The following is a 12,716-nucleotide window of genomic DNA, read 5'->3' as shown; positions in this document are numbered from 1 at the left end:
GTGTGTACAGGAATTTAGCATTTGTTGCTTTTTACACTTTTCATGGTTGAGATTGCAATGCATGAAAGTGCTGTAAGGGTAGAGTATATTTGGACACCTCCCCAGCTTGCTTTAAGTCTACATGATGCACTTGCCCACCACTAGAGGACATCACCTTCACTGGAAGGGTCACAGTGAGGAACCTTGTGCTACGAGGTGTGCTGCAGGGACCTCAGGGCACTGTTGACATCGTTGCTCATCTGGCTGATGCTGTACGGCTGCAGGACACTGCCATCACCATCACTGGCAAGAAGGTTTTCACAGCTGGCCTCTCCTTTGGGAACCTTCACGTTGAGATTCTGAACAGCCGCAAGCTGGACCGCTTCCTGGCTTTGGCGGTGACCCGCAACAGGCCGCACACCCTGACCGGCGCCGTGAGAGTGCGTGGCACTATCACAGCACCTTGGATCACTGCACAGCAGCTCACAGTGCAGGTGTTGTGTGCTTCTGCTGTGTTTGGAATTGGGCAAAGGAAAAAAAAATTGCTGATCCATTGTTAGTTTCATAACACTTGAAATGTTGTTAGTCCATTGTAAAAGGTACTGATTGCACTCGTGTATTTTTTTTTATTCTGTTTTCCACAGGGCACCATTGATGGGGTGGACCTCCAGGCATTGAGGCAGGTGGTGGTGGTCCTCTCTGGCCACCAGGCTGTGGATGCTTCCTTGGTGAGGATTTTGTGTGTGATTGAGATGTTTGGAATTTCTAGTTACCTGACAGTAACTGAAAATAATCTTGTGATTGAAAGTAGAGATTATGGTAGACAATAGTAGACGTGTTCAGCAATTGAAGGAAATAGACAGGTTACTAAAATGTATTTAATATTTGTTTCTTGGTAGTTAGGGAATCTTGTCAGTTTTTAGGCCACAAACTAGTAAGTCTTTCCCTCCAGGTGTTCCGAGATGCTGTACTGGTGCGTGGCAACCTGCAGACTGTGTTCCTGAATGACCTTGTCCTGTCTGAGGGCTACCTAACCACCACCACTCACCAAACCTTCAACTTCAATGTGACGCTTTCCTCAGCCCTTGCCAGCCACATTGAGGTGCAAGGGCTTGTCAACTCGTGGAACCTCCCTCAAGAATGGAACCGAACCTTGCTGGTGAGTGGCTGAGGTGTGGGAATGCTGGGGATTTTATGAATAATGGGAGACAGGAGAGAAATGGATAATGGGGGACAGGAGAGAAATGGATAAGTTAGATGGTTTTTCTGATGGTCTTCTAACCCTATTCTTGTTAGACACAAGATGTCTTGTTTCAAAGATTTTTTCTGTATTCATCATTTTGGGTACTGCTAGTCTTTAGTAGGTCTGTGGACAATAGTGGCCAATAGAAGACAAAGTTAAACCTACTTTATTTTTAACAACTTCTTATAGTTCTTACAATGTTAAAGAAAAACCATAGAAATGAAAGGATTAATCTTGTACCAGGCTATGACCTTAATGAGATGATGAAGCATTTGTCTTGTACTAGGAAGTTTTGGTACTGGGTAATTAATTTGGCTGGTGGCTGTAAGGATCATTTGACCCTCTGCAGTAGCAGCTCTGTATGTGTGGTGTCCTTCCAGGCTCTTGGTGGTCAGAGCTTGCCAGGATCCCTCACACTGTCGGGTCATGTGGTGGTGAAGCGTGACCTTGTAGTGACTGGTAGGGTAGGGAGGGGGCAAATGGTGAAGCTGAGTCGGCAAGTGGTGTTGCTTGATCGCAAGACGCAAGTATCTGGTGAGAAACTTTGAAGGAAAATATTAGTTATTACTGCAGTCATTAATTTTGCTTTAGTTCTATTGTACAATTCCTTTAATGGAAAAGTAAGTGCATAGATTTCAGGAACTTTTGAGTGAAATGTTTAGGTATTTTCATTTGCTCTAGTTATTTTAAGATAAATTTCAGTAGGTATTTTCATTTGCTCTAGTTATTTTAAGATAATGTATTCATTTTTACAAGAATTTCATTTTTGGAAAATTTTTTTTTTCAGCTTGCTAATCTTCAATTTTGTTTTAAGTAATACACAATGCAGGTGGTAGTTCTGCATTATTTACAAGAAATATTTTGTATCTGCATTATTTAGAAATGTTTTGGTTCAATGTGTATTCCCTCCCCACCAAGGCACCCTGAGCTTCACAGTGCCCCTGACAGTGGCCTGGCTCAAGAGCAGCACTGGCACAGTGAATGGTGTGGACCTGGCACAGATGTACAGAAGTGCCTGGTTTGTGGACACCACCACACAACTCTCCACCAGCGTGGCATTCTTTGGGCGGGTTGTGGTGAAGGTGAGCATGTGGCACTGTAATGTTGGGTTGTGGTTTAGGTGAGCATGTGGCACTAATGTTGGGTTGTGGTTGAAGGTGAGCATGTGGTGCTGTAATGTTGGGTTGTGGTTGAAGGTGAGCATGTGGCGCTGTTATGTTGGGTTGTGGTTGAAGGTGAGCATGTGGTGCTGTAATGTTGGGTTGTGGTTGAAGGTGAGCATGTGGGGCTGTAATGTTGGGTTGTGGTGAAGGTGAGCATGTGGCGCTGTAATGCTGGGTTGTGGTGAAGGTGAGCATGTGACAGTTTATCTCCATCTTTCTCCAGAATATTCGGAAAATTTCCCAAGTTTTACTTGAATCTTCTCTAATGTCTAACTTTAAATATGTACAGTGGAAGACTAATGTGGAGTCTTCCACTGTACAACTTGTAAGAATTTCTTAGTTTAAATGATGTCTAACTAGTATTCAGGTTTTTCCTTCACTTTTTTAATGAAAACTTCATGTACTATCCAACTTTCCTTCAAGTATTAATGAAATATCACTAGTATTTAACTTTCCCCATAAGTCTTAATGAATTAATGGAAAAGTCTTAATGAATTATTAGTCTAGTATTAAATTTCCTTCCCAAAATGGGAATCTTCAAATATTCAAATTTTCCCAAAGTTTTCATGGAATTATCTGGTTTCCAGCGTGCCTTCTTCACCCGAAGTACCATTGATGGCCTGGATGTCCGTGGTGCATACAGCATCGCTAGGGCTGCTCGGGATGGCTTCAGGAACATCACCGTGCAGTTTGAAGTAAGTGTTGAAGGTACTTTTTAGAAAGTTTTGGCTAGTAAGTGATGGCCTGGATGTCCGTGGTGCATACAGCATTGCTAGGGCTGCTCGGGATGGCTTCAGGAACATCATCGTGCAGTTTGAAGTAAGTGTTGAAGGTACTTTTTAGAAAGTTTTGGCTAGTAAGGATGTGTGAATTTAATCAACGTTGTCTAGTAAGGAGTTATAATTTTTTTTGACTAGTAAAGATATTGGGTAAAGATGTATGATATTTTAATGTATGGTCTTGTAAAAGATGTCCAGGTTTAATGTATACCCATGGATTTTCTTAACTCTAGGCCGAGTTTGAGAGAATCTGCCACCCCATCGCCAGGCTGTACAACAAGCTTGAGGCATGCATGTATGAGCCAGACCATCTCGTTGTGCATGGAGGCCTCCCACTCCCTGCTGTGCCCTTTGAGTCCATCTCCTTTTTTGTGAGTCTTGTCCGAGATCTTTGCTTAAATTATTGCTGCATATTTTTAAAGGAACTAAGTTACTTGACTGTGGAAACTACCTGATATGTTGGCTATGAAACTTTGGTGTATTGCTTAAATTATTGCTGCATATTTTTAAAGGAACTAAATTACTTGACTGTGGAAACTACCTGATATGTTGGCTATGAAACTTTGGTGTATTGCTTGTAAAGTAGAAAATTTCAGTTATTTTTAGGGCCCCTGGTTTATGGCAAAATAACAGAGGCCTGCCAAGGTTCCAGTCCCTAAAGATTAAAACCAAATGGATTATAAGTTAAACAAAATACTCTTCATAAACTATTAATGCGTTTGTTTAAATCTCCTCAACAGGTTTTCGGCACCACAGCCCTCCTGATGAGCTATGAGGGCACTTGCCACCTGGACTTCTTCACCTGGCAGGATGAAAACTTCGTACTGCGCCACAGACTGCAGCACGTGGGCCAGGGACGCCACTTCCACCTGCTGCAGGATGATGAAGACAAGGTGAGTGCTGATAGGTTGCCACAGACATGACAGTCCCTGCTCTTTAGGAAGAACTTGAGAACTTGCACCCTAACACATTCAGCCCCTCGTGCTAGAAGATTGGAGAACATGTGGGGATTGATGGATATTTTGCATTACTGAAAAGTTGCTGTAGTTATTCTTGTATATGATCTCTTGATTAGTGATTCTTGTATATGATCTCCTGATTAGTGATCTGTAACTGAGATCTGCAAAATTTTGTAGAATGTATCCCAGTATAGAATGGCTCTTCAGCTTCTGCTGAAAGAGTACGGATTGTGTGGGAATTCATGGGATTCTTGCTCTGCTGGAAATATGATTAATCTTGTCTTATTTTCCCTCTATATGATCACAAATTAACAAATCTGTCCATCACAAATAACAAAACTGTCCATAATCAAGGTGCTCTGTAGGATATCATCCTTTTTCTCGTTTCAGGTCTTGGTGGCCATGGCTGCATCGCCCTTCAACAACACATGTGAGCAAACCAACACAACAATCTTCCAAGTGACTGCATCTGGCATTGAGGTGAGGAATTTGGATGTTTGAAATGATTTAGCAGGTAAGTCCATGCCATTACCTACTGTGAAACCTTGCATATCTTGCAACTTTCAACAAATAAAAATTCATAGAAAATCATTAGGATTCAAGAACTAAAATTTCAAGAATTAAAATTTCAGGTTGGCAGAAGTATTCATTAAATTCAATAACTCTCTTGCCCCTGTGATATTAATTCCATAGCTGTCATGACATTTATTAGCTCCCATGATAAATTTAAGTAAAATCTTCCCATTTCTAGATAAAACTATTAGAAATCAGTGGTATTGTAAAGTCTCCATGATAAATTTAAGTAAAAATCTTCATTTTTATATAGAAAAATGGGTAAAACTATCAGAAATCAGTGGTATTGTAAAGTCTGCATTGTTAATGTATAATTTGCCAGGTATATCAGAGGCTTGGAGAGAGCATGTATATCACTGAGGACAGCTATGCTGGATCCTCGTTGCTCTTGCACGGGCTGCGCTACACCTTGGCCTACACCTTGGATACAAACACCCACCACTGGAACCTTGTGGCCACTCTGCCTCTCCATGGTGAGCAGGATAAGACCACTTTGCTGTATTGGGTGGAGACCACTTTGCTGTATTGGGTGGAATCATTCAAAAGTGTCTGGATGCAGGAGTTGGTAGTATCTGGAGTTAATGGTAGTGGATACTGTAAAATCCAGATAGGACTGGATCACTGTGTTCCTCTTCAAAGGGCAGGATGGTTAAGCAAGTTCTGAAAATTGTGTAAATTTCTAAGAGTTAATGGTAGTGGATCCTGTAGTATGGTCACAAGAGCTGAATGACAAAATGGGTACCTCTTAGAAGGGCAGGATGACAAAAGGTGTTCTAATTCAGCTGGAGGTGTGATGGTGCATCCTGTCTACGGTGTGATCCACTTGCTGCGGGACTACACCAATGCCACCACCTATGTGCAGCGTGCCATTCCTGCCATCAGTAGAGGCGGCATTAGGCTGCTCTTCACCCTCTTCTCCACCGTCACCTCCTGCCAGGGCCCAGCACATTACCTCAAGGTGTTCAGGGAGGTGGATGGCGCCCACCACTGTGTTGCTGAGGCGGCACTTCCAACACTTCCTGCTGATCTGACGGTGTTCTTTGCTGGTAGCAAGGCAGCAGGATCTCACCTGGCTGTGGTCACCATGCACTATGACCAGTTCCCCATTATATTCTCCTTTGCAGGTAAATTATTAATTTTGCTATGGTATTGATCTTGACAAATTAACCAGTTATGTTTTGTTCCCAATTCTTATTTCTCGGGTAAAAAATATCTCTATCAAACAGATTTGTTCCCAATTCTTATTTCTTGGGTAAAAATATCTCTGAAAATATCTTGCTATTTAAACTAAATATCTTTCTATTTAAACACTGATTAGAATTTTGAACACTGAGTTGCTTGGTTTCCTGGCTTCCTGGCTTCAGTAAATTAGAATTTTGAGCCCTGACTTGCATTTTGTTGCTTGTTTTTTTATATGAACCCTGATGCTTTTTCTGATTGCTGCTTATCATTTTTACATTGCTTATAATTTCTGAAATGTTGCTTAAGCTCTTGGGTTTTATACCTGGGTTCTCTACCATTCTTCACTCCTGCAGCCTGGTCTCTTGTGTTGTCACCATTCTTCACTCCTGCAGCCTGGTCTCTTGTGTTGTCCATCCTTCACTCCTATATCAAAAACTCTTCACTTACAGGTGAGGTGTTGTCCCGCTGGGGTGAGGTTGAGGTGGCCACCACAGCCATCTGGGTGCAGCATGCACTAGTGAGGCGTCCTGGCCGACACTTCCCAGACTACTACATCCTCTTTAGCCCCCTGCAGCACCTTCCTGCACCCGATACCACCACCCATCCCACTACTGCTGGCCCCTATGCTCCGTCCTCCTCCACTCCTAACCCTTATAATTCCTATAGCCAACACCCCACTACTCCTAAGCCATACACCACACAGACTGGTCACACCAACTACAATCCTTATACCAATCCTTATACTAAGCCATACACCACACAGACTGGTCACACCAACTACAATCCTTATACCAATCCTTATACCACACCTTACAATAGCAATACCACACCTTACCCATACAACCCCTACAGCCCCCCCTCCACCCTTAAGCCCTATGAACTCTTTGCTGCCCCTGCCCATCGCATCACACGCTCCATCTACGCAGACAGCACCACACCCGATGTGTCTGTTATCTATCGCTTAGTCATGAGAGGTTCTGCTGTGGCAGCAGCCAATATTACATGTACCAGAACCAGTTATTAAATATTGTTTTTTAAGGTCATTGAAATATACTTCCAGTGTTATTTGTTGTTTGTTGTCCTTAATCAGTGATGGTTAACCTGGGTACACATTTTTTTTTCTTAGGGTTCACAGAAATGGTTGGCTACATAGAGTACATGGTGTGTGTGCGCGTGTCTTGTCTTAGTGTGCACAGGGCAAATATGTTTTTAGGAAGAAAATTTGGGTGCATGATTTTCTGTAAGATATTTTTTTTTCTAATGGTTCACAGAAGTTGTGGGATACATAGGAGTACATGAGGTGGCCAGTGTGTGAAAGTGTGCACATGGCAAATATATTTTTAGGATGAAATTTAGTCTTTAAGAAACTAATTTGAATTGAGATCAAAGTATTACTAATTTATGTATTAGTGTATTACAGATTTATGTAGTAGTATATTACATGTAGGAGCACTTGTGCCTCATGGGTTTGAGATGTGATCTAGGCAACAACAAAGTCTTTATTATCAGTGGCGGGTGCAGTCACTGTTGGCGGCAAGGAAGCACAAGACAAGAACTATTATCCCAATGTGGGAGCCGATCCCTGGTATGTTCGTGGCAGGAACGGCAGAGGGCAGCAATATCGTTGAGTCTCAGCTGTACGGTCGAGGGATCGAAACTTTGGTTGAGACTTCATGTTCTTGTTCATGAAGCTTCCTTGGTGACCGGCGATCAGTCAGTCCCCACACAAAGTGGTGTTGCGCATCCATGTCACTTCTTGACAAAGTTTTTCCAATGACGTTTCATGTTGATAGCCTATAAATTTTACGCTCCATACTTGTTGTAGTGCCCCATGTGAACTCTGTTGCGAAGTGGAAGACCATCAGTAAGCCCGGGCAAGGAAATTAGTTTTGATAAGTGAGGCAGGAATGCAAACAGTGAAGTGAAGACTCATTTTTAGCTGGAAGTGGAGTCTTGGGATCACCTCTCGGCCCCGGCAGCAGTAAGTACTTGTAATGTTACTGGTAACCGGCATCAGTAAAAAGTGTAAGCTATCAATATAAGTAAGTAGTGAAGTAACTGACAACACAAGGTAAACACGAGGGTCGAACAACGTAAAGTAGGTTAACAAAATACGAGCGAAAAAGTGTTATTATTATGAGACGTGTGTATTGATAGATGTGTACAGTGCATCATGTGTAGCCTCGCATCACGTTATCGTAAAAAAAAAAAAAAAAAAAAACTTGGCACTCGCACAGTCTGCCCGGCCTCACTTAATTACTAACTGGTACCCATAAATCCACATCTCTATTTTGATCTGTTGTTTGACTAGCGGTGTAAATCAAATAAAATAAATCTTACTGCACATGTCATTTATTATGTATATTTACTGCAGGTACCCATAAACCTATGTCTCGATTTTGACCCATTGACGTTCTGCGCAGTAGATTGAATAAAATCTCACTGCAGTATTCAGACGGCACCCTTCCATGAAAGGCACCTGTTGAACTGAGAAAAGGAGGAAGGAATGAAAGCGCAGGAATATAACTAATAATGCCGATTTGACTTATTTTCCGACCCTAACGCAATAAATTAATCAAATCAACCTCTCAACAATATTAAGGCAGCACCCTTCCATTAAAGACACCTGTTGAACTGATAAAAGGAGGAAGGAATGAAAGAATGCAGGAATGTAACTACAATTCTGTAATTTGAACTATTGTCTGACCTAAGCGCAGTAAATTAAGTCAAATCAACCTCACTACACTGTTCAAATAGCACCCTTCCAGTGAGGATACTTGCTGAACTGGGAAAAGGATGAATAAATGGAAGAGCGCAGGAATATGAATAATTTTGTGATTCGATCTATTGTCTGACTCCAGCACAGTAAATCAAGTCGTCACTTTCATTTTAACTTCACTGTAATGCTAAGAAATGTTAAAACAGCACCTTCCATTGCAGAAACCTGTTGAATTGAGAGGAAAAAAAGAGGAATAAATGAAAGAGCGCAGGAATATAACTCTGTAATTCCAAAGTCATACATATAATCCATATAGCTTATAATTCGTTACAAAGAGCATCGGTGGGCCGGACTGTGGATCCAGAGTTCATGCCTGATTTCATTCCCTTTTTTCTTCTTTTCAGATCTTTTTTTTTTTTTTTTGACTAATGACTACTGTTGTGTTTGCCATCTTGAGATACCGTAGACTTAAATGTATATTATGACGGGGACCCATAGCTGTTGAAGGGAGGGCGTGGAATGTGAAGTACGAGTGAAGTGCCTGGATTGTTTGTTCCACGGTGTTCGGGGGCAAAAATTCAGTAACAAAAATACAGTCTTCACAAATACTACTTTATAAGTAAAGCACGTTCCTCTCCATCATTGATGTATATAACTTTTAAAAATACTGAGGAAGTCTTTTTTAACGTGGAGAACTTTATACGTTGTTCCTATTCATCATTAGAGGTGTACATCACTCAGAAATATTGAATTGTTTTTCGTTAATAGTGAATATAACTTTTAAAATACTGAATGTAAGTTTTATTAATATGGATAACCATGCATTATTTCTCTTTCTGAACCATTTCCATTCCCCTTGATCTCGAAAGAGCCATGAAGCGAGTGAGTGAACCAGTGAAACTCGACTCGAAGCTTTACTGAGCCGTAAGTCTCAATTCCCGCTACTCTGGAGGTCCGTGCACGCCCCCGGGGACACGCAGGGGCTTAGGAGCGTGGCACGGGGTGAGGGCGCTAGCTTGGGTCTTGTTTTCTTGGTTATGGTTGAAATTCCCTTGCTTCTCTTAAACGCGAGCCTCCGCCAAGCTAGCCAGCCACACGGCCAGCCCAGCGGTGACGGCAATGTTGCCAGACGCGCGTCTCACCCTTCCCTTCTTGTCGATTTGCTTGTATGGTTGGCTATTGGTTGCATCTCAGTGCATGAAGAGTATTTTAATATTGAGTTTTAGTTCTTTTATGAATCTTTCACTATAATCCTTTGTTTATATTGTAATTTATTTCTTTATTTATACATGTTTTTTTTTTTTTTTGCGGTAGTCTCCCGTTTGCAAGAAAAGAGTAACAGTTTATTTATTTATACAAGTGACCAAACATGTATTACACTTTTATTTTCTATTTGCATTTTCTTTTCTTCTTCCCATTAAAAAGGAGTTTCTTGATCTCACTAAAAGTTTTCTGCTGGTGAGGATCTGTTGGTCTTGTTGGGAGCCGGCTGGGGTAGTGGGGGGAGGGGGGGAGGACGCATGGGGAGGAGTAAAGGAAGGAAGAGTGATAAAATAGAAAACAGAAGAAAAAGAAGTTGAATTTGCGAAGTTGAGAAAGATGGAGGAAGAGAGAGAGAGAGAGAGAGAGAGAGAGAGAGAGAGAGAGAGAGAGAGAGAGAGAGAGAATCTGAATACTGATTGAGGAAAAGAAAAGGAGTGAACAAATAGGAGGAAGCGAGGAAATATAGTGTTGTTTGGAGAAAAGGTGAGGGAGGGAGGGAGGGAGGGAGGGAGGGAAGGAGGGAAGGATGGATGGAGGGAGGAACCTGCTCAAGAAGCTGCAGGGAAAAGATAAAAAAAAAATGTTAGTTTCAAGAAAGAGAAACATGAAGTACTATCACATAGTTATTTTGCATTACCAGGAGCTAAAGAATAAGCTGTGTTTTGATTCCTGACGTTAGTGTATTTTGTATAGCATGTTTTCTACTACTACTACTACTACTACTACTACTACTACTACTACACCATTGCCATTACCAGTACTCCTGCTAGCAATCGTTACGAGAGAGAGAGAGAGAGAGAGAGAGAGAGAGAGAGAGAGAGAGAGAGAGGGGTATCACAACACGCTAATCCCTGTTGACTCATTCTGTCTTCCTGGTCTTCTCTTGTCTCGTTACTCCGGCACCTGTTAATACCTCTCTCTCTCTCTCTCTCTCTCTCTTAGAAGATCACATGTGTCAGTTTCAAGGATTCGTGGATTTGTTTCATGTCACTTATTGTTTTAATTCTTCCTCCTCCTCCTCCTCCTCTTGCTGTCACAGGAAGAGGAGGGAAAGGAAAGCGAAGAGAAGAGGGAAGTGGAAGATGGAAGGAGAAGAGGAAGTGGAGATAGGAAGTAGGAAGGAGGGAAGGAAGAGGATCAAAAGAGACAAAGGACGAAACTCTCCCAAAATTCCTCTTGAGACCTAAGCGATAGGAGGAGGAGGAGGAGGAGGAGGATCAAGGAGAAGGGTCGACAGGGAGGAGGAAGAGGAGGATCGACAGTAAGGAGGTTCCAGAGTAGGAGGAGGAGGATGATGAGGATGATGATGAGGAGGAGGTGGAGGTGGAGGAGGAGGAGGAGGAGGAGGAGGAGGAGGAGAAGGAGGAGAACCAACAGGAAAGGAAAAGCCCCATCAAGAGAGATTTAAAGTACCTCTTAGTATGGTTCCTTTGTGTGTGTGTGTGTGTGTGTGTGTGTGTGTGTGTGTGTATGTGTGTGTTGTCTACTACCACACATACGGAAATAAACAACAGCTGACTTCCTAACGTAACCATATACTAGTTCTACAATTTATTGAATTTTACTTAATAGTTTACTTTAATTTAATACAGTTCATTTATCACGTGATGAAATGGAAAGGAAATTACTGGAAAAAAGTTAAGAGAAAGAAAAGAAAATAGTTGCATTTGTGTGAGGCAATGAGTCAGCTTATTGGAAAAAAAAATATATATAGGTGCATTTGTATGAGGGTTAAATTGAGGTATAGAAACAAATAACCGGAAAAAAGAGCTTCGTTTGTGTTGCTGAGGAAAAGTATATATGCACTTGTGAAAGGAGAGAAAAAAGAAAATGTAAAATAATCTTACGGAAAGAAGTAAGTGCATTTGGGAGAAGGTTAGACAGCTCACTAACAAAAAAAAAAAATTATAAGAGGCATGAAATCCATTTACTAGGAGTAAAAAGTTTAACTTGTAAGAGGCATTTTCATCTTACTGGGGAAAGTACTGCTACATTTGTAAGAGGGTCGGCTCACCTCACAGGGGCAGGTCGCACATCAAGGTGGGCATCACGTCAACGTCAGTGATCTGGGAGAGGGCCACCGTGACGCTGTTGTCCACGCGGCCCGAGGAGACCAGGCGCACGGTGGTCATGCCGCACAGAATATGGGACGCTGGCACGCCTGTGGGAGGGAAAGAGAGGTGAGAGTGCTGTGTGTGAGTGGGAGGGATAGGTGAGGGACGAGATAATTGTATGGAAGAGGGAGAAGTGAGAGGGCTGAATGTGTGTGTGTGTGTGTGTGTGTGTGTGTGTGTGTGTGTGTGTGTGTGTGTGTGTGACACTACCAAGAACAATGTCTTAGGCTTAGCTTTTCGTCTCATCAACTCCCCTCCTCTAACTTGACTGTCTTCAGCCTTTCTCTCACCGCCGCAATGTTGCATATCTAGCTGTCTTCTACCGCTATTTTCATGCTAACTGCTCTTCTGATCTTGCTAACTGCATGCCTCCCCTCCTTCCGCGGCCTCGCTGCACAAGACTTTCTTCTTTCTCTCACCCCTATTCTGTCCACCTCTCTAACGCAAGAGTTAACCAGTATTCTCAATCATTCATCCCTTTCTCTGGTAAACTCTGGAACTCCCTGCCTGCTTCTGTATTTCCACCTTCCTATGACTTGAATTCTTCAAGAGGTAGGTTTCAAGACACTTATTCATCAATTTTTGACCACTGCTTTGACCCTTTTATGGGACTGGCATTTCAGTGGGCATTTTTTTTATTAGATTTTTGTTGCCCTTGGCCAGTGTCCTTCTTACATAAAAAAAAAAAAAGGCGGTCACCCATCCAAGCACTAATCAATCCCTTCGTTACTTAACCTCACTG

General features: G+C 42.1%; 2 protein-coding genes across 2 annotated transcripts in view; one reads left to right on the top strand and one right to left on the bottom strand.

The window, feature by feature from the left end:
• LOC135113643 (uncharacterized) overlaps window positions 1–6,943 on the top strand; it is a 31,451-nt gene extending 24,508 nt beyond the window's left edge. Inside the window, exons 20-31 of the mRNA XM_064029062.1 lie at window positions 145–473; window positions 624–707; window positions 932–1,138; window positions 1,603–1,756; window positions 2,141–2,304; window positions 2,973–3,080; window positions 3,398–3,535; window positions 3,905–4,057; window positions 4,514–4,603; window positions 5,019–5,169; window positions 5,479–5,820; window positions 6,328–6,943. Coding sequence (XP_063885132.1) covers window positions 145–473; window positions 624–707; window positions 932–1,138; window positions 1,603–1,756; window positions 2,141–2,304; window positions 2,973–3,080; window positions 3,398–3,535; window positions 3,905–4,057; window positions 4,514–4,603; window positions 5,019–5,169; window positions 5,479–5,820; window positions 6,328–6,902 — 2,495 coding nt within the window. The 3' untranslated portion in view covers window positions 6,903–6,943. The remainder of the gene's footprint in view (window positions 1–144; window positions 474–623; window positions 708–931; window positions 1,139–1,602; window positions 1,757–2,140; window positions 2,305–2,972; window positions 3,081–3,397; window positions 3,536–3,904; window positions 4,058–4,513; window positions 4,604–5,018; window positions 5,170–5,478; window positions 5,821–6,327) is intronic.
• A 1,924-nt stretch (window positions 6,944–8,867) lies between these two features.
• LOC135113502 (corticotropin-releasing factor-binding protein-like) overlaps window positions 8,868–12,716 on the bottom strand; it is a 32,511-nt gene continuing 28,662 nt past the window's right edge. Inside the window, 2 exon segments of the mRNA XM_064028743.1 lie at window positions 8,868–10,416; window positions 11,875–12,021. Of these exon segments, the coding sequence (XP_063884813.1) occupies window positions 11,876–12,021 (146 nt within the window). The 3' untranslated portion in view covers window positions 8,868–10,416; window position 11,875.

This window comes from Scylla paramamosain, chromosome 26, assembly GCF_035594125.1.
Source record: "Scylla paramamosain isolate STU-SP2022 chromosome 26, ASM3559412v1, whole genome shotgun sequence".
Classification (NCBI taxonomy): domain Eukaryota; kingdom Metazoa; phylum Arthropoda; class Malacostraca; order Decapoda; family Portunidae; genus Scylla; species Scylla paramamosain.
The sequence above is the reverse complement of the archived record's forward strand: the minus strand, read 5'-3'. Positions and strand labels throughout refer to the sequence as shown.